The 27,185-nt window shown below is 42.9% G+C and overlaps 1 protein-coding gene across 4 annotated transcripts in view; it reads right to left on the minus strand.

Annotated features, from left to right (window-relative positions):
- The window catches only part of ARHGAP24 (Rho GTPase activating protein 24), a 1,380,530-nt gene that overhangs the window by 271,915 nt on the left and 1,081,430 nt on the right, over window positions 1-27,185 (minus strand). The window contains exon 1 of one of the 4 annotated variants that reach the window (XM_069236212.1): window positions 2,774-2,899. The exons of 2 other annotated variants lie outside the window; for them this stretch is intronic. In XM_069236212.1, coding sequence (XP_069092313.1) covers window positions 2,774-2,819 — 46 coding nt within the window. In that variant the 5' untranslated portion in view covers window positions 2,820-2,899. Of the gene's footprint in view, window positions 1-2,773; window positions 2,900-27,185 lie in introns of those variants that run through there. One more of the 4 variants, XM_069236236.1, reaches the window with a different exon arrangement.

Below are 27,185 nucleotides of genomic sequence, written 5' to 3' on the forward strand. Positions count from 1 at the left end.
CCTAACTGTACTTTTCTTGCCACATACATTGAAAATGAAAATAAAACAGTTTCACATAACTAACTGGACTTTTCTTGCCATATAAACTGAAAAGTAAAAGTTTCACATAGGTGAGCTGATGGGCGCCATCAGTGCAAAGCAGACACACAAATGGAAATAACAGTTCACTCATAGTGAAACTAACGGTAAAAGTGCAATTATCTACGTAACCGGCAAAAGTGCAATTAACTATGTAACAGGGTCGATGTCATGCAAAGCGCTCGACTTCTGCCAAGCAAGATTACGCTGTGAAAAAAGAGAAAAAGTAGTCCACAAACCGGACGGAAAACAGCGAGCCTCGTATGTTTTCAGTACTTGGTTGCTGCGCTCGAGGAGGGATAACCACCGGAAAAGGCATGACGTATGAATGCCTTCCACTAATGAAAGCAAGCAGATTTTAAAAAGCAAGCCCACGAACCAATGAAAGACACTGACGAGCCATGGGCAAGGCTTCAAGCCCTTTTCTAACTACTACAGCGTCTCGCAAGCGATGCGCATGCTATCGCAGATTCAACCCTAAAAAAGGAAGGCGATCTATCAAATAAGAAGCAAGCAAATGACAGCAACAAGAAAGGCAATGTATGGTAAGCAATGGGCGGGTTGCAAGCCCACTGTCAGTTTTTGGTATGGCTACAGACACCTAAAAGCTGTCTGGTAGGTGAGGTCTTAAAACAGCAAATGATTAAAGGAACAAGTAGCAGCAACATAAATACATATACAAGGAAAGCATCTGTCACAAATTAATAACAGATGCCTGAAGACCAGTGTACCTAAAACAGAAGCTACTCTATTTCAGTGTCATAGAACGTTTGTTAGGGTAAGGTTGGATTTTTAGGTCTTAATAAACAACTAATCAGCACCGAAAATGGTTGAATGACGTACATGGACGAGAATAACATACGCATGTTACACACAAAGGCCCTCATTCCAACAGTGGTGGTATTGACCGCCTACCGCCACGGCCGCAATCATACCGCCGTCGTGGCTACCAGCCGTCTACCGGTATCATGACCGCCGACGGTATTCCGCCAGCATTCTGGCGGAACACCTCCGACGGTCATGGTGGCGGACAGCGGTAAGGCGGCACTGCTGACAGCAGCATCGCCACACCAGCAAAACATCCCTGACCGTATCATGAGCAATGATACGGCCTGGCGGTGTTTTGCTGGCGGACGCTGCTGCTCATAGCAGCACCGCGGATCGTCTCCAGCCGGAGGACCACCTGCAAGAATGTAAGTCGGGTTCTCCGACCGGAGAGGTGGGTGGGGGTGTTGTGTGTATGTGGGGGGTGTGTGTATGTACTGGTATGCGTGCATGCGGGTGTGAGTTGCGTAGGATACATGCGTGAATGAGTGATTGTGAGTGTTGTGTGTTGTGAATGCATGTGTTTGACAAAGTATGTTGGTGTGTGTTGCGGTGTGTGGGTATGTATGTGTGCATGCATGGGTTGTGGTGGGTTTGCGTGTGTACATGTGTGTATTTGGGTGCACGTGTGGGTGTGTATATGTGCGGGGGCAGGAGAGGGAGGGGGAGGATTCTGGGGAGGGGGAATGAGGTGGGGGAGACCCCTATCAGTGCTAGGGAAGGGATTCCCTGGCACTGATAGTGCCTACTGTCATGGTTTTCGTGGCGGTAAGTTTGGCACGAAAACCATGGCGGTAGGCCGGGTCGTAATCCCGAGGGTGGGATTGTGGCGGCCGCCGGGCTGGAGACTGAAGTCTCCAGCCCAGCGGCCGTTACCACCCTGGCGGATTGTGTTAAAGTGGCAGTTTTGGATGGCGGTAACCGCTATGGTCCAAATCCCATTTTTTTTAACGCTGGCGTGTTGGCAATATTACCGCCGCTTTAACACCGACCGCCAGGGTTGTAATGAGGGCCAAAGTATTAGAGTCAAACATAAAGTACTAGTTTGGACATTTTGGCTCAGTGCTGAATCAAAATGTAAAAACAGGTAAAGATTATTTTCAGCCCTAAGCTTCACAGGGTTGATGCAAAGCCTGAAACTAGAAAACTGCTGGAGAGCAGCACTGGTTGCTGCCCTAGCAGTGCCGGCCACCCATGCACAGTAGGGCCGGTCTCTGGGCCGCCCTTGATGTCTACAGAGACGTACTATACGCATTGCACCGCTGACTCGGCAATTTTGTATTACTGCCCGGGCAATTTCCGGTCACCATCCTCATTGACCAGACAGTTCAAAATGTCATTTTCAATCTGTACTTTGTGGTTCCTCGAGCAAAAAACGCCCAGTCATCAACCCAAAACAGCTGAATGATCAGTGTTAAACACATAGTCCTACACCAGATATTATTGCAAACTCCCTCAATTGCTACTGCTGCACCCGCCACGACCCTGCCTATGTAAACATAAACAGAGAATGCAATGATAGATTGTAACTGAAACGCAGATTCAAGACAGCGTTCTAGGCGAAATGGAAATAAGCCCGAAAAATTCTTGTACATATTTTTAGCAGGAAAACATCTGACAAGCCTGAAGTCGACGATCTGTCGAGTCCGTTATTCCTTAGGCAGCTATGACTAAAACAGCCGAATTTGCAAATTATTAATACCAGCGACCAGGCAAAAACACACACACACCACTGCTCGCCCTGAGGCCAGGTCATAACCACCTCCCAACCTCGCGCTGAGAAACACAACACTCCAATAAATAGGCACTGCCTAAAATAAATTGTATCGCCTGGAGTCCCCCCGTCTCTTCGCTCTCGAGACAGCCTCACCTTGCATCTTCTCCAAAGAGAAGTTGATCACCTCGCAGCCTGACATGTCTGTTTTGCGTCCCCGGGCTTGGGCTCTCTTGGCAGGGAGGGCCCTTCAACTCCGCGCAGCGACTTCCTCGCTCTCTGTTCTAGTCAATGAGGGCCGCAGGGCCGCGGCTGCTGCACACAATGGCCCGAAAGCCCCCCTTGGGTAAAGTTTACTCGGCCGGGGCTGACAGGAGCTGTTTGCAGGGCGAGGTCACGCCCACTGGTCCCTAACAATAACAAAGGCCCAACAAAGAGGAGATTACACAGTTTAGGAGCAGGCCTTTGAAATGCTGTGCTGATCCCTGCTGTCATTTCGGTCTTCGAATTCCAAAGCAGGCACAACGCCCATTTCCACTGCAGCTTTGCAACTCCATTCACTCTTCCGCTCTCCACCAGGGAATCCTCGGACTTACTGCACAGATTTATTGCCAGTTAAACACTTCTAACTCAATTTTCCTTTATTCCCCAGATTCACTCTCCCATGTTAGGTTACACTATGTTATGTTAGTTAACGTTAACTTAGTCATGTTATGATATACCACGTCATGCTCTAACACGTATGCTACGTTCTTCGGGTTGATTGTAAATTATTGTTTCACTATGTTGCACAGTTAAAGTTTAGTCTGATATGCTCAATTTTAAGGTGTTCATGTGTCAGAATATGTGATATACAGTGATATGTTAAATTTTATTTAATCAGATACGTAACATTACACCACACAATTCCAGACAATACTGTACTTGCTAGCTGAAGGTTAGATGAGTCTCATGTCACACAATGGTGTATGTTGTTTTGTTGTGTCATGTTATCCAAGTTCATGCCCTTGTACTGTAGTTTTCTATACTGGACGTTAATATCTGCAATTTATGTTATAATATATGTCATGTCCATCTATACTGAGTTCTCCTGCAATGTGGTATATTGCGATTTGGTGTGAAAATCATGTCAATGATTGGTATGTTATGATGTGGTATGGCATGATATGCCATGTCATTTGGAATTACTGCCCATTATATGTTATGTTACAGTATCAACTCTGATTCATTGAAGCACTTCTTAAATCTCACCTGATGACGCATAAGCAGTGTCACTTGCAAGACATTTTGTTTACTTAGAGGGATTACAGCCCAACTATTGCTTACCATTCATCACTCTCATTTCCTTGTTTCTCTTTGGTAAGAGTGCGATGGCTTCACTTCCTCTTCATGTGTTTGTCCCTCCCCTGGAGCATGGCCAAGTACTGCTTCTCTGAGAATGTCTTTCCACCTGTCATGCTTTCAGAGGTTCTTTTTACTGTTAATTGCACCCATCCCTCTTTTGTTGTTGATTGTACCATTGTTGCTTTCCCCAACCCTCCCACATTGCTGCTTACCCTCTTTCACCCTCCTCTCTCATCTTGTTGCTTGATCTGCCCCTCCAACCCCACCTGCTCCCATCCTGCTGCCCTCCCACTTTGCTGCTTACCCTGCCCTCCCGCCCACTCCTGCTTTGTTGCATGTCTTACCCCTTGCCTTCCTCCCGTATTGTTTGCCTCTCTCCCCCATTTCCGCCCTCCCCCATTGTTTCTTACCTCCCATGTTGTTGCTTACCCTGTCCCCAGAAAAAAAGGTGCTGTGACATGGCCAGCGCTGACTACATCATAGCTCTTTTTAAACTTTGAGCCATGCTGCTTGCAGCTGCTTTGCTGCCCAACATGGCTAAAAGATATTGACAAAACTGATAGCTCATGCATAGGTGAGTCTACTGGCTTTGCAAATGCTTGTTTCCTCTGGGTTTTACTTAGAAGGATTAGCACTCTAGAAAACAGTTGTGAATCACAAACTTGTCACTATCGAACATCTAAACTATAAACTGTGCTGAAAGCTGGTACGCAAGCAGGTATGATCATGCCACTCTTATACATCACAACATTCGCTGGCTACCCATTAGAGCCAGATTTACCTTTAACATTGAAGTCGCAGAGATCCCATAGTTGATCTTATGTTGAGGAGGTTGATTGGGGGAGAGGGTGGAAATTGCCCCAGCCACTATCTTAGTGATCTACTGCTAAAAAACAGAAGCATAAACATCAAATGGCCTAATAGGTCTTTCTGAAAATATGTTACAGTGTAAGGGTAATATCCTTAGTGCAAGAGGGCATTTTATAGCAGCTATGATTGTTACTTTATGACTCAGGGAAGTATTCCATGATCTATAATATTAGATTTTATGACTTGCTTCACACCATGTGTTTCTTACCCTTTTAAGGCCCAATCTTAAACTCGTTGCAACCAAAGGGTTGTGAGTGCTGGCTAGAAAAGTAAGACATCCCTAACCTGAGCAGCTGCTCTGCTGTCTAAGCTTAAAAAGTCTGTCTCACCTGAGGCATCGGTGTGCTATACAAGGCCTAAGAATATGAGGACAGTGTAGTTTTCAATTTCACCATCCTGCCCATTTCAAGTAGATCCTCAGTCCTATTTTATGAAGGATGAGGAAAAAGAAATGAAGCGAGAGTCAGATTTGATATGTATTAAATAAACGGCATACCCAGGTTATTTGACCACTGTGTAAAATTGTGAAACTTGTAAACAGTTCACATGGATTTGAACATCCTGTTGCAGAATACCTCTTGGTTTCCACATTGCCCTGTAGGAACTCCTCACAGCACCCCACCTGTAGGGGGTTTGCTTGCTCAGCAGAACCTGAAGTGTAGGAATATTTCACTAGTGTTCCTTAAGTCCTGCCTGTAAAGTTATAGATTAGATGGCAAATTTGTATAAACATTTCGCTTCATCATGCACCATTTGACCCTATTGGTTTAGAAATTTTCCTCTGGGCAGGTAATTATGCCCACTTTTGAGAGCTCACCAACTGACACTGTGCTCCCGAAGGTTTTAAACTGAACACAGAGCTACGACAGATGGGGCTCCTCTCAGGATCTAGAGAGCAGGATACATTATTTAGGATCAAATACAATTTTTCCTCATAAAGTTATAACCCCAGTTTGTCACATGTTGGTTTTCAGAAACCAGTTAATGGTCTTTAATGACAAGGGCTGAGAAAACAAATGTAATTCAAACTGACACTTCCAGGACACGTTTTAAACATGCCACACACAATTCTTTAAGTCCTGTTCACCGAGCTTTTTCTCCCAAAATGGTAACTCACATTTTGCTAACTCGGATATGCGCACAAAGTGTAAAATGCACAGAAACCCTTTGTGCAAAGGAACTTTTCACATTTTAGGGGTCTCCATCACATAAGCATGCTCAGGGACTTGGTATGCTTTAAACACTAGCAGATTGACGGGTCTTCTGAATCTATAGGATGTGGCTGTGAGTGCCACCAGGCATCAGCAGGCCTTCTCCATTGCCTCAGGTAAATAAAGCCAGAGGCTGGGCACTGAAGGAGGCCATGTATAGGATATCACAGGATGAGTAACAACAGGGAATAATGTAAAATGACCCGCGCTGGGCAGGGACACGGGCGTATCTGAAGCTTGCACTGCCCACCGAGATCATAAAAACTGCCTGTGTGAAGGGTACCTTTTGTCTATCAGAGATGCACCGCAACTGAGCCATGCCAACTCTATTGCATGACAAGGTTTGTGAAAGTTCATAAGCGATGCATTATGTGCTCTGTCAGAATTGAGTCTTAGGATGTGAAATCTCCTGTGGTTTTATTATTAGATCACCACTTACCAAGTTCACCTTTCCCCCTTGCTTTGAGTGGAAATCGGATTTGCACAGATAAAGCTGTTTGAAATCAGTCATTAAGGCCCTGGATCATAAAGCCCATTGTATGGATATCTCTACCATACTTCAGATTTAGATGTGTCTTACTCGTGATTTTCCTGGAGCAAGAGTAGCTTCCTTACAGGAAGAAAAGCTTTGTGAATCAGGTCCATGAGTTAGCTTCATTCAACCACAAATGGGTTAGTTCTTTTTAATTATGTAGTTGTGGACTCTTTTATCAGATCCATGGCCTACATATTTACATTTTTGCCTGATCTATATTCAGATGGAAAATGTACAGAGTATTAAATGACACTGGTGCACATTCTAAGTATTAAGTAATTATTTTATATGCCAATCAAAAAAGGTTGCCTCAACGGTAGTCGCAAGGGCCTTTCAGCCCACATAAGGTCGGCTAATGTCTATTATTGATGATGTACTCACTGTTCCTACAATAGATCTTATAAAGTAATAATATCAGTTGTTAATCAGTACTTAATTTGTCAAAAGAAATAAGTGTAGGGCCCTAGGTTTTCCCTCGGAGACCCCTGCCAAACGCAGAATGCCAGGGTTACCAAATACTAAGAAGCCGAGTCTTGATTCCACCGTGTGCTCGTTTCTCTTCATCATACTCTTCTAGAATATTTTTCATCCATGCTTTCCCCCTTTGTCACTGTTTCCCTATTTTTCACTTCCTCCTCCTTTCTCTTTTTTTCTTCCCGTCTCCCTTTTGCGGAGGGTAAAAGTCTGATGTTGAAAGATAATCCTTGTTTCCTTGAAAACTGTGCCAAGCCCACCACCTGCAACCAGAAGAGCAACTTAAGGACTGTTGATAAATCTTCAAAGGCAGAATTCACCCAAAGGCCAATTTCTCTGAATTTAGAGCCAAAGGAGTTGACTCAAGATGTGCTGCATAACTTGCATGGAGATGGGGGCTGGGGAGGAGCAGTGTATCACTTATGGTCTAAGGAGCTAGATATCTAAACTGAAAGATGACACGTCTTATGACTGGTTAATTCTCTGGTATGCAGAAGTAAATCTAACAATAGCGGTTCTTCCTTTCATCCATTGAAGGGGGATCAAGCAGCTGTCAAGTGTGCAAGGGCAATGCTAATATAGTGGAACTTCTGAAGGGCGTAAGCACCCCAGGTGTGGAATGGTATGAAGTTTTTAAATTATAGTTTAAACAATTTAATTACTTTTTATTTGATGTTTGAAGGACATGATGGGACCTAAATATATCCAACGTGCCATTTAAGGGCAAAGCAGTGAAATAAGAGGTTAATCTACAGAAGGTACAATGATTGTCTAATAACACAACATAAACATTCTAAATGGAAGGAAGTAAATAAAAACATAAAGAGCAAAACGTATGCTGAATGAACTTGTATCCATAATACATAAGAAGGTGTGTGCCCAATCATTCCCCCCTAGAGTCTGGGCATTCTAACAATTCCTATAACACAAAATTGACTCTCGAGGAATCAATCAATACATTTATTGATTGACTCTCGAGAGATCAATCAATAAATGTATTGATTGATTCCTCGAGAGTCAATTTTGTGTTATAGGAATTGAATGAACTTGTATCCATAAAAGTAAGCATACTTGTTAAGATGTTTGGATTTCAAACCTGTATCGATAGTGCTCACCTCAGCCGTAAACCTTCAACTTTCAAGCAGAAGAGAGTGGCAACACAAATGTGGACTTATCAGAGGTTCAACCATGCTCCACATGCGCACGTATCCAGGAACACTCACAATTACAGGGCATGGCACACGGGTAAACCACATGGCTTAGGCAGAATTGCTTATGGGGAGGACTACTAATCGGGTAAGCGCCGAATTATTGCTCACAAGCTTCTCTGCTCTGGGCCAGCGTCCTTTAACGAAATGTTAAGTTGTGCCTAGGTGAAGACAGTGAACAACCAGAGGGGCAGGAGGTTTCAGTAGCATGGCTTGACCTTGCTTTTAGGACTAGAAGTATAGTTACTATTGCACAACATGCGGCGTGCAGACCAGTTCACAGCCCTACAAAACTTCCCACATCACATCCACCTAAAAGAAGATGCAGTAGCACAATTCCTAGTATTATTACTACTACTAATGATACTCACTATTATTATTAATATTATTGTCATTATTATTATTATTATTATCAGTAGTAGTAGTATATTCATTAGTATTATCGTTATTAGTATTATCTTATTATTACAATTATCATTTTTATCATCATCAGCCGCATCATTTTACTTCTGAAGTGCACGACTATCGAAAGGCTTCATTGCACTAAAAAAACAAGCATTTCCAAAGCAATGGTTCTGGCATTTGCTCCAGTTAGAGCTATAGGCGTTGTAAATTCCTAACTGGATGTTTCTTTCCACATAAATGGAAAATAAAAAGTAAAACAGTTGACATAATCAAACCAATTCACAGCACCATGGCCGCCATGAGCATGAGTGCGAAGGAGGAGCACAAAAGGAAAACTAAGTTCTCTCTCAGTCAACCTTATCGGCAAACATGCAATTATCCATTTAACAGGGTCGGTGTCGAAAGCAGTAACAAAACTGCCCCACGGAGGGACAAAAGTAAAGCATTTACTAATGATAACAAAGGATTTTGAAAGGCAAGCCCACAAATGAGTGAAAGTGATTGGTGTGTGGTGGGAGTGGTTAAAAGCCTATACGACTTACAACATGTCAAAGCACTTGCGCACTCGACCTAATGATAGAGCTGTAACATCCAGTTGAATATCCAGTAGAAAAATTTGAGTTAATAATATAAAGCAGTCTTCTAGGAATTTCTAAAACCCATACACTTGTCAATTTTTCCTAAATCCATTGGTAGGTTATTTCAAAGTTTGGGGGACTGGCCACCCGCCCAGGCTCTTTGAGATAAAGCAAGCAATACAGAAAATGATTTCTAAACACAGAAATCGCAAAAGACAGCAAAGCTGAAATCTTTCCCAGATAGCAGGTGTGCAGGCACTCCAGATGTAAGTTATTGCAGTAATCAGTCTTAGGACGAGCACCACTGCACCATGATTGCAGTGAGGCAGAAATTGAAGAATATTTTTCAGCTGGAGCAGCCGCTGGAAACCAGACCTGAGCACTGCATTCACCTGCAGAATCAGTTATGCCTAGGTATGACCAATATGTTCTAAACCAAATCTAAGCAGAAAAGAGATCCCAAAACGACTATTAGAACAGAATTATTTTTGTTTGCAGGAAAAAAAATCACTTGAAGGTAAAGTTCTTCTCCTAAACTAAGGGCCGTTCACCTAATGGGTAATGAGACCCATCTTTGTTTAATGCCCCTTCTATATTATGCTAATGTGCTATGCTATTATTCACTATTAGTATAATTATAAAAAATGCCTACCCTCACTAGGAATGCGAGCGCCGAGCAAAAGTCTGAGGCTGGCAGTGACGTCAGTGTGATCCCTGGTGCATGAAAGCCTCTGCACAAGCCAACAGGTTGTCCAAGACTGGTGAGTTCCCAGCTCTGGGCTTCGGACTCTGCCATCCTTCAGGGCTTCCTCTCAATGACCCCACTGCTCAGCTAAAGGGAGCCCCTGGGCTTTAGGCTTCGGTCTTGCAATACTGGGGCTACACCAGTGGCGGATTCTCCACGAGGGCGGGGAAGCATCATCGCTCTGCAGAGGCGAGCCACGGGTAAATGAATAAAATGGTAATGAAATTATTTCATTGCCATTTTATTTTTTACCGGTGTGCATACCACATGCGTGGGTTGTCCTCTGCTGCTGATTGGCAGCATGAAGGACTGAAGCAGTGGCTGGCTGGATGCTCCAAAATGCACATCAGTTTGGCAAGCTGTCTTATGACAGTCAGCCTGACTTGCGCTTTAAAGCTCTCCAACACAAGCTGTCTTAGACAGCTGGGTGGAGAGCAATCACAGTCAATCAGGGCCTGAAGGAGTGTCCAGCCAACCCACTCCATCCAATCAAGGAGCTTCTCTCGTGCTAGTTAATAACATGAGAGCAGCGTCTGGATTGGTTCGGAGAACTCCACAACAGACTAAAGAATCAGAACACTGAGAAGGATGTGCAACAGTGGGTAAGTACCTTTTATTTTAATTTTATTTATTGTAAATGTTAGTATAATTCTATTTTGGGCTTTTGGAGGGGCGGGTTGTTTAATTATGGACTTTTGGTGGTCGGACATTTATTAAAAGCTTTTGAGGGAAAGGGTGCATATTAAGGGCTTTTTGAGGGAGGGGGTGTTTTATTTTGTTTTTTGGAAAGCGATGGGGCACCTTGCTCACCCGACTACTTTCTAGGGTTACCAGCAACCCCTCGCCCACAGGTCAATCAGCCTGTCACTCTACCCTTTCCCAATTTGTCACAGAGTGAGAACGGGGGGGGAGTTAGCAGGGAACTTTGTGCCTGTCGAGGGGTAATAGAGCACCAGGAACAGAAACTCACCTGCACATGCTGTCAAAATAAGTGAAAAAATGCAGACACTTTCAAATACTGTGTGCATGCAGGTGTATGCGTGAGAGTGTGTGAATGTGTCAACATGTGTCCTCATGTGTGTAAGCATATGTGTGAGTTAAATTGTGAGTAGGTGGGAATGAGTGAGTATGAGTGACATTGGCATACCAAAGGCCCCCAATGCCCCTGCTGAGCGGGTGCCCCACAGCTCTGGGGGGAGGTGGGGCTAAGCACAATACCTTGGCCTGAGAGCTCCTGAGGGAGTCTGGAAGTAGGGGCCCTCCATGTACTGGGCCTCCTCAAGTTTTGTTACGCCACTGATGAGTTAGTGCAAGTGATTGTGGGTGAAAGAAAGACACGATTCATAAATTAAAGTAGGAGTGAGTACAAGTGAGTGTCAGCGAGAGTGAGTATGCATGCACGACAGTAAGAGTGAGTGCAACTGAATGTGAAATGAATTAAAACAAATGAGAGTGGGTTAAAGTGAGTGACAATGGATACGAATGAGTGAGAATAAGAGTGAGGAAGAAGTAATATGTGAAAATGATTAAGAAAAAGTGTGAGTGAGTGACAGGTGTGTGAGCATGACTGAGACAGAAAATGTCTGGGAGCATGTGATGCTTGTGACTCTTGCATTGGTCTAGACAAGCTGAGAAAATTATTGGCTTACCTAGTCACTAGTGACAAAATGAGTGCACTAGAATACTGGAGGTAATTCTCAGAACATGGTGCACATGAAGAAAAATGCAATATCATAGGCCTTGTCATTGAAATTATGTAATTTTGCGGTCATAGCATTTCAAAGCATAATCATAGATATAATTTGCAGACTTTAACAAAAAAACAAGTGGTCTGTGTTGCTTCGCTGTGGAAGGCCCTTTCCAAAGATTGTCTGGTCACCTTATAGTTGCTTATTGCTGTATTTTGGAGTTAGATTGGTATAACTGTAGTGAAACCTTTACCCGGCCAGTGATAAAATGTCTAAATATCACATAATAATGTGATAAAACTATTCCAAAATGTGCGTATTATGCTGAATAATTTGTCTTTTGTTTTTTGTTGGTACATAATTTAGTCAGCCCTACCACACCATCATCCCCTGCAGCAAAGTTTCAAAGGCCCAGACTACTTAAATAAACATGATGGCTATTTAGAACTCTTAGAGACAACAATTGAATTGGTAGAGCAAGGTAGTGCCACTGAGAGGGCAATTATAGTAACCTTCACATTATGGTCCACAATAAAAATAGTGCTTCTGTTATAGTGCACCATGCTGCACCATACATCAGTGTACTCATGGCACACCATTTCTGTTCTAAACAAACTAGTGATTAGCCATATTCAAATAGGAGTGACTTTCCAAGCAGCTGCATCTCAGGAACTGTTACATTACAGTCCTTTTTCAATGTCATTGCTACCACTGCCCTGTCTCCTGAGACAACCCATTGTTTTTTAAACCTCACCCACAGACAGCTTTTAACAAACTGTTTTCAGAGATATATTGTGAATAATATCAATAGTTACAGTGGGCTTTTGGCCAGCCCACTGCACACCACTGGTTGACTTTTTTGTCACTCTCATTTGCTCACTTCTTATTTGATGGCATTCCTTCCCTTACACGTGTTTGTCCCTCACCTGGAGCACAGCTTCGTAAACAATAATTTAATAGGATAACTTGTATACTTCCACCACTCACATTTAGGTAACTACTTATGTCATTTGCTTTTATCATTCCATGGGACTGCTTGTGGTTTCTTGCTGCCTCTCACGTGCCTCATGTCACTCTCAGATCCCCACACCCGGTTGTTCACCCCATTCCCCACCTCGTACTTACTTTCTCATCCTACCCACGGATTCTTTTTTTAAAGTATATTTTTCAATCTCAACCTCGTGCAGCTCCTTTGTTGCTTCGCTTTCATACCCCTATCCCGTTTTTTTAATGAGACCACCACATCAACAAACAAGCCTTTTTTTCTTTCTGCCAATGCAGAAAAGTATCAACAAAAAACACTGTCAAAGCCAATGGGTCTGTGTTGGAAAAACAAAGAGGCAGGCTTATTGACTATTTCAACTCTTGTCATTTGATTCTGATGTCTCCCTTGGGCACACAAATGCTCAAAAAGTTGAACAGGCAACACAGATTTATGCTGTGAACTACAGTTTGAATTCTGGGAAGAGTAACTCAGTCTTCCATTATTTTGATGTAAGTAAATTATTTATTATAAAATATGTTAATAACACCAGCTTTTAATTAGAGCTCAAAGAAATTACCAAAGAATTGCACCAAAATTTCATTAAACAGTGGTGTAGCCACAAAAGTATGAAAAAACGGGGGGGGGGGTAGATTTGCACCTTGACTATAATGTCAGGCATAACATAACATAATTAGATATTTTGTTATTTTTAATCAGGTTGTAAAATGAACGGGACCTTCAAATGGGAGATTGAGAGATTCGACAAAGGATTGAGAGGATGTCAATCTTATTACCTTGTCCCAATAAGGAATACCATCACAGGAGTTGTGGGACAATTTAGCAACATATTTTACAAGTTAGTGAAAATATACAGTAACATTTGTCCCTCAAGCAACATGATGAGCAACACTGATTTGTGTCTAATGCACAAGTAACATGGGTTTCTTTAATAAAACCAAATCCCAGAAAGGATTTTTATTTATTTGTAATATTTGAATGAGTCTCTAATATTGCAAAGAACAAAGGTGCTTGCTCTCCGTTAGACCCAAATTCCACAGCAAAACCTTAAATCAGCCATTGATATCAGACTGTTCCCTGCCACCCACACTCAACCAGTTATATCTCAGGCCTCATTGGAAGAATCGGGTACCTGGTGCTGCTGCTTTCTAACAAGCAATCCCAGAGAACTGTTATGCTGCTGACCAAGGGTGTACCTCAAGTCTCAAATTTGCTCAACTTTCTGTCATCGATTTTTTATATTAATATTCAAGGTCTGATTTCAAGTATTTCACCTTTGATCTATATTTTTACAGTCATGTGGATGGCACGCAGTTCAACCTGACGTGGCAGGACCAAGAGGGATCATCTGCTACTGAATTAACTGAATGCTCACTTTAGATTGAATGGTGAGCAACCTCAAACTTACCTCAATCAGAGATCATTGTGTTTTGCCCATCAGTCACTGGCGGTACGAATCATTAGATACATGCTCCATTCCCTTGGAAACAGTGAACAATGTTTCTAGTGTCAAATTCGACAAAGGTTTCTCCATTTTAACCACATATGATAGCATTAGGACAAACCAGCGAGAGTATTCTCAGGGCTTCAAACATCTCATTATGATTTTGGACTTTACTTAATTAGTACGGTATTCCAAGCCTCTCTGGCATAACAGGAGGACCACGGTAATGGATTATAATTTGAGCTCCCACTATATGCTCAGAGAAGAGTAAAACAAGTGAAATCAGAGGTGATACACATAACTCGCATCAGTCTCAACGTGCCTTGTGGTCTGAAGTACTTTGCAACCTCGACTGACTAACAATCAAGCAGAGGGGACAGGCTAATGTCCTGTGTGTGGAACACTATGTGCACCACAAACGAGATTTTCCATTTTTAGTTAATGCTATATCCCACACAAAGCTTACGATGTTCTCTATGCGATCCTTTGTAAGTCCACAAAGTCAACAAACATTGGCAAAATCAGTAGGTCTAGTATTGCATTTTGAAACTAATTTTTTTAAAAGGCTTCTACAGTCAAAAACAAAGCGTAAGAATGATTGTTTTTTGATACAATGCATCTATGAGTTAAACGGTTTAACGTGTCCTGACTCAGTTAGGATGTAAATAGCTTCTCTTGTTTTGCAATGCAAGCACTCCCAAGGCGACAGAATGATAGACCAAGCGGCCAAGGTCATGGAGTGAGAGAGAAATACTCTGGACACAGCCAAAGCCCACTTTACGTATACCTCAAAGAAATAGCAACAGCACACGTTGCAGATGCACTGTCAAGCCAGACCTAAAAAATCATTCGTAGGTGAACAATCCCTTTCCTCTCTAGGCACACAACTGTAACGTTTTCTACTTTAAAAAATACTTCCCTTCACCGTTCGTTTAGGTACATTTACGGAGCGATTCTGTTTCTTTCTTAGTTTAACAAGTTTCTATTGTGATCCTTCTCTGCTGTGAGTTTGCTTCTGCACCAAAATACCCCATTGGTTGAGCGGTGCGCTAAGCAAATATAATATTCTGAGCAGCACAACTAATCGTGATTTCATTGTTTCGGATTGCGGATGGAATGTTAAACCTATTTACATCACCAATTTCATGTCAGCTTTTATAAGACATTAAGATAGCGTCTTCCACAGAAAAGATGGCATTGCTTTTTAGGTCGAGCAAGCAAGCGCTTTGACCTTTCGTAAGTATTGTGGGCTTTTAACCACGCCCACCGTACACCCATCACTTTCACTCGTTTGTGGGCTTGTCTTTCAAAAATCCTTTATCATCATGGTAAATGCTTTATGTTTGTCCTTCCTTGGGGCGGTTTTGTTACACCCTTGCAGACTACCTCTATTACACGGATAATTGTAGGATTGCTAATACGTTTGACTTTGAGCAAACTTCTTTTTCTTTTTGTGTCTCTCCCTGGTGCTCACGATCATGGCAGGCATGGCACTTTGAATCGGCTGACTTATGTCAACTGTTTTACTTTTAATTTTCAATCTATGTGGCAAGAAAAGTCCTGTTAGGAATTTGCAACAATATTAACTCTAACTTGAGCAAATGCGAGACCCATTGCATTGCAAATGCTCGTTTTTCTTGAAACTCACTTAGTTTAAAATTACAATTGAGTAGTCGTGCAAACAGCAGAACACCCACAAGACGGTAGAGATGGACAAGCAAGAAAATTCATAGACTGAACCACAGCCGAGCCAGGAGTCTGACTTTGCTTTAACATCTAAAAGAAGAGCTGAGACAACTGAAGAGTCAGCGTGTAAACCATGATACAAAAATCAAGCAAAAATATGAACAAGACCATTTCCAATAAAAAAGTCCGTTAGTTAGCCTTTGGGTTTCAGGGTGGTACGTTAGATTATCAGTCTGCATAGAGGGACATTTAGAAAAAAAAGCAAACGTTGTAAGAGAAATGTGGTTAGTGGTTATTATCTTTAAAAACAACACTCCAGAGGGAAAGTGTCTGTGCCTCATAAGCTTGGTCCACCTCCTTTTTGGCTCGCTATTCGCATGGAACCATGAGCCAAGCCAGAGCAAGACATCTCGCTCGAACCAGGATCGAGCCATGCCTGGCTTGCCCCAACTATAATGCTAAGTGTGAATAAATACTCCTTAAATTTAATTATGTTCATTTAACTATCAAATTCTGATTTGCTGTTGCAGCTTCACTAGTTGGTTTCAACGCTAGCCAGACACCACATTATCTGAACAATAAAGTGATTGAGGAAATGAGAATCATCTGTAAAGAAGCCAAAATAATGATAAAATATTAACTAAAAAAATTCCTTACAAAGGTATTTCATACTGTAGAAGATGGTGGGTTGATATCGCAGCTGGGAGCTCCTCTCCCCGCTGCTCCACTGAATACCGACTCCTGTCCACTGCTCTGCCACTCCACCTGCCGTAGAACTGGCTCACTGCTGTGGGATTCTCCGTAAGTCACTTTTTCTCCCAGGTCGCACTTGTGGCAGCTCTGTGGTCTTATACAGTGTGGATTTGTGTCTTTACTTTATTTGTCTTTATTTTTCTTTATTGGTCTGCTTCATGTGGCCTTCTAAGTTGCTTGAGGCATCTGTTCAGCACTATGGTCCAGCCATGCTCGTCTGCGCTGTATGGCAGTTGGGGACCCCCAATCTGGTGAAAACCAGCGCTGCCCCCGAAGCTCAAGAGGCTGCAGAAACAGCAAGCTTGGTGTATTTCTCAAGTCAGACACCCCACTTTGATTCCACTGCAGTCTAGTATGGCAGTGAACCTGCTTCAGGCACAGGTGTGTAAAAAGGAGGCTGAAGTCTCTGGAACGAAAACTACACTGGTAGATGCACTAATGCTGGTGACCGACCCGGCTGGTAAGTTTGGCTCTCTCCCTGGTTCTCCACATATGGACTGCAACAATGTTGCATAGGACACTAATCTTATTAGTCCACCACAATGTATCAATCTTGCTTTGCCTGCTGCTTCCCTCGAGGCATCATCTCAGCAGGCCTACAGTGATGAATAGGAACTGGAACTTTTACCTATAACATTATCATGATTTGGGCCAGACTGCTGACCCTGTGTGTACTCTGCTGTCTATTAATGGGAGTAATGTGGTTTGGGGTCATGCCGTAGCTGATGATGTGGACATAAGGTATACACCTGGTCTTGGGGCAGTGCCGTCAGCTTCTGACTCTGCTAATTCCCTCTCTTCAGCTGTCCCCTCAGCCTCATCTGTGCCCTCAGCCTTAAGGTCAGCTCCCACAGATATAGGTGATGATGCAGGTGATGTTAGTGAGACAATAGATACTGCAGAGGGCACCCAAGGAGTACCAGAAGAGACAGCTGGAAGGTTTCTTTCAAAGAAAGATAGGTGACTATCACAAACCGGCCAGGAGAACGCCAAAATAATCCAATGAAACTCTGAAAAATTCTCAATCTAAATCTGAAGCATCACAGACTCGGTCTATGGCAGCCAGCAGTGGCACAAAGGGCAGACCGCTGCAGGATTAGGTGATGTCCATTGCTGAGGTAAAATCCCTAATTTCCCAGCTGTCTGCAGCCAACATGAAATACCAATCACTGTGAACGGGGGAGAAGCAGACCTTCCAGCATGGCCTCTCATGGCTTGAGAGTCATCTCCCCTCTTGGGTCTAGACGTGGTTCACCAGTCAACTTCACTTCCCCCCTCCCTCTTTGGGGACCTATGAAGATAATACTGCAATGAATGGAGCACAGGACTTGGTTTTGGCTGTAATCTTCAAGCTTTTACAGGCACAGCAGATGGAGGCTCAACAACATTATGCACACGTTAGTGTAGATAACACAACACTTCAACAATCTGGCTGAAGTCACTGGCAAAGTGTCTGCTCTTCCTATAAAGATGGCGGAACTGCAAAAGCAAGTGGCTGGCACAGAAGAAGTGAGCACGGCCACGGTAAAATCTGTTGAGAATCATAATCGCCGCTTGGACCTGATCGAAATTAACCTGGAAGATTTAGAGGATTGTCAGAAGAGGAATAACCTGTGGGTTTTTGGCACACCCGAATGGAAAGAAGGGGCAGACCCGGCAATTCATTGTCCAGTTGTTTGTCAAGGTTTTTCCTGACCTTATGGACTGGAACATAGACTCACAAGTTCAGCGGGCCCTTCGTCTTCCTCTAAATTGCGGCAGCAGCACGGGTCGTTCAAGTGCCCACCCAGCGTACCCTCACCCTATAATACTTAACAACTGAAACTTCCTATTAAGGTGGGCAATTTGGCAGAAAGCTCACCCCGTTTCACCTGTGGTAGTTGACTCTATGCTTATTCTTGTTCAATCTGACTTCTGCAAATCCATGATGGATAGGCGCTGGAAACTTCACCAGCTGATGGACCCCGTAAAAGCAGCTGGGGCCCTAGTTTTTTTTACAAGAGCCTGCCAGGCTTATGATTGTTAATGATGGCCTGGCTCAGATCTGACTTACAGAACAGGAGGCTGTGCGTGTCCTCGGCAGATTCAAGGGCTCTACACTGCAGACTGAGTTTGTTTTGTTGTTTGCTTTTTAAACTTTGTAGTAATCTCTTGCTGTGCTGTTGCGTCACGGTTGATTGTGCTGGTGTAAGTTTACCCAATAGAGTGCTAAGCTAGGCTTTTCTAGATTGAGGTTCACTGTATCTATTTCTCTTTTTTTATTTATTTTTCTCTTTTTCATCGGGGGTGCTGTGCTGTGGTGTTCGGTGGTGTTCGGTAGGGCATGGGGTGTTAGTTTCTCAAGGCTGTCCAAGTCCATTGGCAGCCTTTACGTGGGGGGTGATTCCCTTTGTTGGATACTGGGGGTGGGGTTGGCGGCAGAGAGAGAGAATGGCGGTGGGTTGGTGCTTGGGCCGGAGGATAAACCACAGGGTTTTGCAGCTCAATCCACTAAGATTGGAGAGGTAGAATTCAAAGTGGTGTTACAGGGAGAAATAAATCATAATGATCGCTGGATAGCTGATGGGTTGATGTGAGTTGGCATACCTTGTTGGATACAGTAATGTATGTTTTCAGGGTGGGTGGTTCACCTGAAGGTGCCATGGGAGGCTTTTTCTAATGGCTAAGTTGAAATGCATATACTGGAATGTCTCTGGTTTTAATTTGTCTAGTAAGCGTCAGCTGGTTCGAGAGGAGGTCAGATTGTATTAGCCCTAGCTTCTGTCCTTAACGGAGTCGCATTTTGCCTATAAGGATTGTCTACTGTTAAAATATTTTGGGTACAATATAGTCATCTGTACATCCCAAGTAGTCTCTATACGGGTAATAGCTATGTTGACGTATAAAAATGTCAAGTTTAAAACATTGAAAACGTCGGCAGATCCCAGGAGGAGGTGGGTGATTGCACAATTGCTAATTTCTTGTATGAAATATGTGTTTTGTACGATCTATAGGCCTCACTCAGATAATCCTGAGATTTATGATAAGCTATGTTTGGAATTATTAGACTGGTCTACAGAGTTGCTTGTTATGGGCAATTTTATTTACTATTTAGCTATGGATTAGAATATCGACTCCAGAAACCATGTATGGTAAAAATTAAGGCATCCATTCTTGAAATAGCCCGATTACACAGGCTCAGAGATGTCTGGAGGGCTCTATATTCAACCAAACCTGTGTATACATATTATTCTTCACCTCACAGTCACTTTTCAAGGATAAATATGGTTTTTGCCATTGCAAGTCTGATCCAGGAGGCCAAGATGGATGTGATTCTGATCACAATCCTATTTTATTATTTTCTAATAATCAGGCAGCTGGACCAGTACAATGTCAGTTTTCTTTTCCCCGTCATTTACTATCCAACACCGACTACTGCACTCTTCTGTTTAGATCATTGTCTGAATTTTAACTAACAAACTTGGGTACGGCATCCCACTGCTAATTACCCCAGATATCACAGCATTCATTACAACTGTTATACATCAATAAAAATATCAATGAAGCATTAGTAATCAAATTATTGAAGAAAAAACTGTGCAGTGCGAGGGCACGAGTTAGTTACCTTAGGCCGCATGTTCTAGTTACTTGAAATAACTATAATTGCTGAATTTCTATGGGTTTGTGCCAGTAAATTCAGAACCTAACTATAATGTTCCTGTAATCTTTGTTTTTTTAAGTGATATAGATATATATGTATTCTACACTTAGCTGCGAAATACTTACATTTTCATTGTAAAGACATGCCTGGTAAAGGTATATGCGTGGTACATTCTTGCATGGTAAAGGCAGATGCGTTGTAATGGATGAGTGGTAAAGTTATTGTGTTGTAATGGCTGCAGTGCAAAGGCTCTTTCTCATTTACATATTGCATAGGCATACCTTAACTTTCAGTGCTTGTGTGCACACACACCCACCCAATGAGCTTTTGGGAACATCTTAGATGATTTAAATCCCTAGACATTCACCCAAGTTCCAGTAACTATCGAAGCTGAGTCAAATAGTGGGCTGTTTCAATATCCACACACCGGAACAAATAATAAAAAAGGGATTTTGAAACACAGTGTAATGTGCCGTACTAAGTCCGATCAAGGAACTACAGTTTAATTCCTCCTGCCCTTTCAACATTTCCCAATTCCAGACACATAGAGCTGGTTTACTGCAGCCTCCGCGGCAAGCAAATGTCAGTCAATATTAATTAAATCTGAGCTGCTACCTGGCGCTGAGACAGACAACTCTTAAAAGAAATAGATTCAGTTGCTCTAAAACTGAGGAAAAGTTCTCCTCTTCAGATAAATTAGAAAATCAATAGAAATGTACTTAGAATCTCATTAAATTTCCATTAGCAACGCCAGTCATATGTGCTTGCGCCAAAGAGCCACGAGTGGCCCGGGGGCATTCTCACAGGTCACCTCCAGCGGTGGTTTAGAGTGGAACACTTCCACTGCTCGTCTGGACCGCTGGAATTAGCTTTCCAAAGGTTAATCCCCTCTTGTGCTCGAGATGAAGATGTCAAGCTATAAAACATGATATTGCATATAATTCTGGCCAAGGTGTTAGGACCTTTTGAAAAAGGCCACAATTGCCCTCAGGTGTGATGAAGTTCTCAAACCTCCTTTAACATAATTGCTGGCTGGGATGTGCTCTTCAAGTTGCTAAATACAGGAATGAAACACACAGTAGGAAAAAGTATAATAGCAAATGACTTACGCTGCCCAACCCAATACAACATTACTAGGACTGTTCTGCAGGGGCGTCTCGGGGTGGCAACAGACCCAGATCCTGGTCTATATCATCAAGGAGGATTGTTTCAATTCCCAGAGGTGCAGCACAGGCCCCAGTAGTACAGGGGAACACCCAACCATTCAGTGGACCCCCAGATCTTCGGACCCCCATGCAGCCAAAGGCCAATGAATATCTGTGAGATATGGCAGACTCAGAGGCCCCTCAACACATTTTGCAGGGGGGGCCATCATTCAGCTTTACGCCATGGTCAATTACATCTCTAGGCCATTAGCCAAAGAGCCCTGTGGTGCTTGCCCTTCATTTAACACTTGCAGTCACTTCATAGGGTAGTAAACAGGCAGACAAGAGATTCTTCAGAGACACCCCTCATCTAATCTTATCTCAGGGAGAGTGAACATGTTGTAAGGTACTCTTGTTTATCAAGGTGACCCATGGTTCGGTACTGAAAGGGGTACAGGTGTAAAGCAGATCAGTTGATGTGTCACTGACCTGACATTTCCCCAGTAACAACAGAGTTTCAGCAGAGGAAGGTAACCATGTCTTGATTGCCTCGCCTTTCATGCTGGGTGTAAAGCCGCGTGGTGCAGGTGCATAGTGTAATGTCTGCACCAAACATCCGGTGTATTGCAGTTTGGCACTGGGGTACCCATGACTGCATTTGGAACACCCTCATTAACTAGCTGTGTGAGCTTTACAAGTATCACCTCCCAGTACCATGGCAGGTGGGGACTGGGACCGGCAAGTGGGAAGGACAGGACAATGAGGGGCTGCAGGATGCTCACATAAAAGGGAGTGAATGTTTTGAAGGAGAAAAGCCTGGTTGAAAAGGGAGGGATTTGGCTAGTAATGGGATTCTGGAGTGGTAGAGTGACAGCAGAATGAGTGGCTGAGGGAGTGAGACAATCACATACAATGATGGCTGTGGAGAGAAGAATATTGAGATGGACAGAAAGGCAGGCATCTGTTGAAGGCAGTTTAAGTTGAGGAATCGGAGTGATAGGGAGTACTCAAACTGCATTTTGCGTGGTTGGACTGAAGAGGGAAATAATGCAAAGGTCACAATGAGGCCGGCAGAGCAATATGCATGAACTCTTCCTTGTTGAATTTGGCTGTACTAGACTTGTTCTATTCAAACATCCCCGGCTATCTCTGTCCAGAAATGCTTCCATTTAATGGATGGTCTCCATCCTGGCTATGGATCCACATTTGAATTTGTGCCAAAAATCGAATAATGTACTCTTTCTATTGTATTCTTTACAAACAAAAATAGCAGACAAAGGTAAAAAAAAGCCTCATGTTCAGGAGTTAAAGCATAACACAATTTAGAAACACTGTGCCATTCATTCATACGAGTATTCTTAAACGTTTTAATTATATCCTGAGTTTGACCTCTTTGCAATTTCAGTTCATTTATGACTGTTGTGAAACTATTCAACTGGTGGACAAACTGGGCGTTTACTGGTATTTAAATGTACTTTGACTTTTTGCCACAGGAAACATTTTTACTTCAGAAAAATCCCTCCACTACTGGATGTGTGGGGATTTGGAGCACAAAATGGACACATTTCTTTCAACTTTAATTTGTTTTTACGTGTGTAAATCAAGTGCAAAAAGTTATTGGAAATATTGGTGAGTATCCACAAAGTTCTGAAAATGTGCGGGCCTACGATATTTCCCATCCATTGTATCCTGCCTCCACTTCACAAGAATCAACAAGGCCCCACTCTTAACTCAGTAGATTTGTTGCTTTTGTAAGTTAAATTTCCATTCTTAGTATTACACTGGTCCCAAGTCTGCGAATCAGAGTGTGAGATGTATGAAAGTAGATGCATGTTTGCACACCTAACTCACGCTTAGGTGTGCCAAAATATTTGTGATATGGGAAAAGTATGTTTGGAAACATTTGATAGATGCAAGATGGTGGAGGTTAAGGAGGTCCTTTACAGAGCTCCCCTATGGCAAAGACACTACAAGAGCTCCCCCACCCAGCCATCCACACGACTCTCAGTGTGCTTCCAGCTTTACTTATGAGCTGCCATGGGAAGTGGGCAAATGTACTGCCTCTCCTCCAACCACTGCATCCATGAGGCACTATACCTGACAGTTCCTCTCAGTCCATCACTGCCCACTGTTGAAGTTTGACCATTCTTCAGCTTACCACTACCTGGAAACAGAGTTTGACCATCCACTGGCCTTCCAGCTACTTCTGTAACAGGACTGCAAACTGAAGGGGGTGCAACCAGGCAGACCTTGGTCTGGACCACCTCCTTAATGTCTGCACTGACTATGGTTAAGTCAGGGTCTGGGCAGGACTGGTGGCAGCTCTAAGCATTGGGTGGGGTGATCCCAGATGTTTACCTGTGTCCTTGATCAACATTGACCATTCTTGTTTAATTTCAGTATTTCACACAGACTACACGTCTGGGTGCTTGCATGCCCTCACCAGCTTGTCAAATGTCATTACCCCTCAGTATTGGGTGCTAAGTAAAATGGGCCCAGGAGCTTAAGAAACAAACAGAATATCATGTTTCAGTGCCTCAAAGGAAATGGTCATCTTCCCATTGGAATGTCGACACCGTGCATTACAACATCTTCCTGCAGTATGACTGCACTCACAGTCCTGCATGTCTCTGGGCGGCCATGTTGGTTATGGTCTCTTGGTCTTTCCTGAATACTTACTTGGGGAGGAGATAATCCACTCTTAAGAACATCTTGTATTCTTTCTCGAAATTCACCTCACATCTTAGTGGAGCTGACCCTAATGTAATCTGCAGCTTGTTATTGATTACCTGCAAAAGTACTTGAAATAATAAACGTTTATGTAACTATTCTTAAAGGATATAAAACCTGTATGTGATTGTAGCTCATCCTTATACATAGCACTGTGACACCAGTTGGTTTTATAAATAATTAGAATTAATAAATGCATGCAGAAAGCGTTGGTAGTTCATCTTACACTGGGCAAATTCAGCATACATTGACATCACAAGCTATATTTTTGTATTGCTGTAGCTCTAGTTTTTTAAATGTCTTCTTTCAACCATGCAGCTGTTTGGGTACCTGCTTCTTAATGGTAAATTGAACAGATTCGGAGGACTTGCCACCAACAATGAACTATGCATCTTTTACATTCACTATTATGAAGAGTATAACACACCTCACGCATTCCTAAAGTGCAAGGAGTGCTCAGCTCTGCAATCTCTTCACACGGCTACAGAGAGGCTGCAAGCTGGAAACACGCTGCCATCTAAACTGAGGTACATGGGCGTTGTCAGCTGGTCAGAAGCACAGCATCATTCAAACAGAGCGAATGTGTGGTCCAACTATGGTGGATTAACTAATAAGCTCGGAATTCAATTTGGAGGGCCTTCACCATATCTTGGAGGGACCATTATCATCTTGTGCTTTGTCACTGTCTCTGATGGCCTCATACGCAAATCACTATTAGACAGTAGCATGAGCTTCTTAAATAGTGGCTAAGGGAATTACATGGAAATAAATGTGGTGGCCTTCAGAGTAATTTATAAATTGAATATATTTAGATTAATCAAGGAAAATATGAGGAACAAAATTCATATTGTTTATTAATGTAACAATAATGCAGCCTGTGAAGGAAATGAGGTGGATCCAGCTGGGTCCCGAATTGCACAGCTATTTTTGGGCCAGATCTGGGATGCGGATTTGCCCAAGGGAAATATGCTGAATTTGTGCTGGTGTAATTTGCCAAAACCAGGCCACATTCAGCAGCAAGCTGGCTTCTTCCCTTTCCAAGCAGCAACCTGCAGGTGGAGATGGGGCTTTCATATTTTCACTTCCTGCTGGGCTCACAGCTGGTTATCAATTCACAGATACCCAATAGAAACTGATTTGGAGACATATTTTTGACTTTGTTGCATTCCTGTATATTAGAGATATACATGCATTGTAAGAATCTAATATATAGTGCTCTGAATAATTACAAAAACAACGATTTAAATGGCACTTATTCATTTTTTAATTTAATTATTTTATAGCGCTATTTATCTCAATGTAGGGTATCAGAGTACTTTATGTCACACGCTTTATATAAAAACAATAAATCATATAAGTAAAACAATGTACAGGAAACGTTACATAAGACAATGAGGATAACATATCGTCGTTATATGTTAAGACATCTTAGAATTATTTTGTTTATTAATTAAAACCATAAACCTTACAATATCAAATTCCAATCAAGATCACAATTAACAACAAAAGAGATCACTTAAATAAGTTAACATCATTTACAACCTGAACCTTACAGTATCCTGTCATAATCAAACTCACCACAAGCAATAAAAGGATCAAATGTGCGACCAGCATAAGCAGTGTATCAGTGTGGCGTGATAGGGGATGAGGGGTTTCTTATCACCCTAGCAACCTGCCACAACATTAATAAATATCCTTAAGTTTCCCACTTAGGTTTTACAGCAATGCATTTCCAATAGTTCTTTTGCCGATCCCTGTGCAAACTGTCACATAAAGTGCCATGGTGCATATATCCATGTTTAAAAAAAGTTTCTCCTTTTAAGAAGCAAGGGAACCCTCACCCATCAGCTTTTCACCCCTGTGATAATGCAGGGATTTGATGCGTGATCTTTGCCAGACTCTATACGAACTCTCAAATTGAATGCCATGGTGAGGGTGATAGTTTATACAGGGGCTCGGTCTCAATTTAATGGAAAGGGACTAAACATGTTTCACCCTGGCCACCTACCATGAAACCAAATTGACTAGATGGATACAGTATGAAATGTGTCACCCTAACCACCCACCATACCATCAATTCCTCAATTAGTTGTTATCACAATGCATGCCTAATGATTCTTTGGGGGCCCTGGGCAAGCTCTCAGATAAAGTGCCATAGTGCATACTTCAATTTATATAAAACTTATCTTCTATGCAACAGGATAAAAAGTAATGGGAGCCTGAACCACTCCCTTGCCCACGGACGGGAAAGGGATGTAATGGGTCCTTCATTCCCCTAGCAGCTTATCGGGGCAAGGTTGGTGTTAGAAATGGGGTTTTTGGTTGGCAGTCAGGTTGCCCTCTGTCCAAGCAAGAACCCTCACTCTAGTCAGGGTAAGTCACACACAATCCAAAATCAGCCTGTGCTCACCCTCCGGTAGCTTGGCACGAGCAGTCAGGCTTAACTTAGAAGGCAATGTGTAAAGCATTTGTGCAATAAATCATACAACACCATAGCATAACACCACAAAAATACACCACACAGTATTTAGAAAAATAGATAATATTTATCTGGGTATCTTCAGGTCAAAACGATCAAAGTTGCAATACGAATTTGTAAAGATATCACTGAAAAGTGATAGAAAGTGTCTTAAGTCTTTAGAATATAAACAAAGTCTCTTTCAAGCACAAGTACCTGGTTGGGAGTGGAAAAATCTCCTCAGAGGGCCACAAGAGAAGAGGTGCGTGGAAAAAGGGTGTGTGCGTCGATTTCTCCCCAGCACACACGGACTTGCGTCGTTATTTTCCACGCGGGGAAGTCGGCGTCGTTTTCCGGCGCGTGGACAGTCTCTTTCGGTGGATCGCGGGGATTACCAGATATCCCGGGTCTGTGCGTGGATTTTCCTGCTTGTCCTCCGGCTGCGCGTCGGTCTGCGGGGCTACGCGTCGAAATTACGATCTTACGGCAGGCGTCGCGTCGATTTCTCCTCTAGACTTCGATCTGCGGGGCTGCGCGTTGAAATTACGATCTCACGGCAGGCGTTGCGTCGATTTCTTCTCTAGCGGTAGGGCGGCGTTGTCCTTGCGAGGCCGTGCGTCGGATCTTCGATCGTCCCAAGAGCGTCGCGTC

Source organism: Pleurodeles waltl, chromosome 1_2 (assembly GCF_031143425.1).
Source record: "Pleurodeles waltl isolate 20211129_DDA chromosome 1_2, aPleWal1.hap1.20221129, whole genome shotgun sequence".
Lineage (NCBI taxonomy): Eukaryota > Metazoa > Chordata > Amphibia > Caudata > Salamandridae > Pleurodeles > Pleurodeles waltl.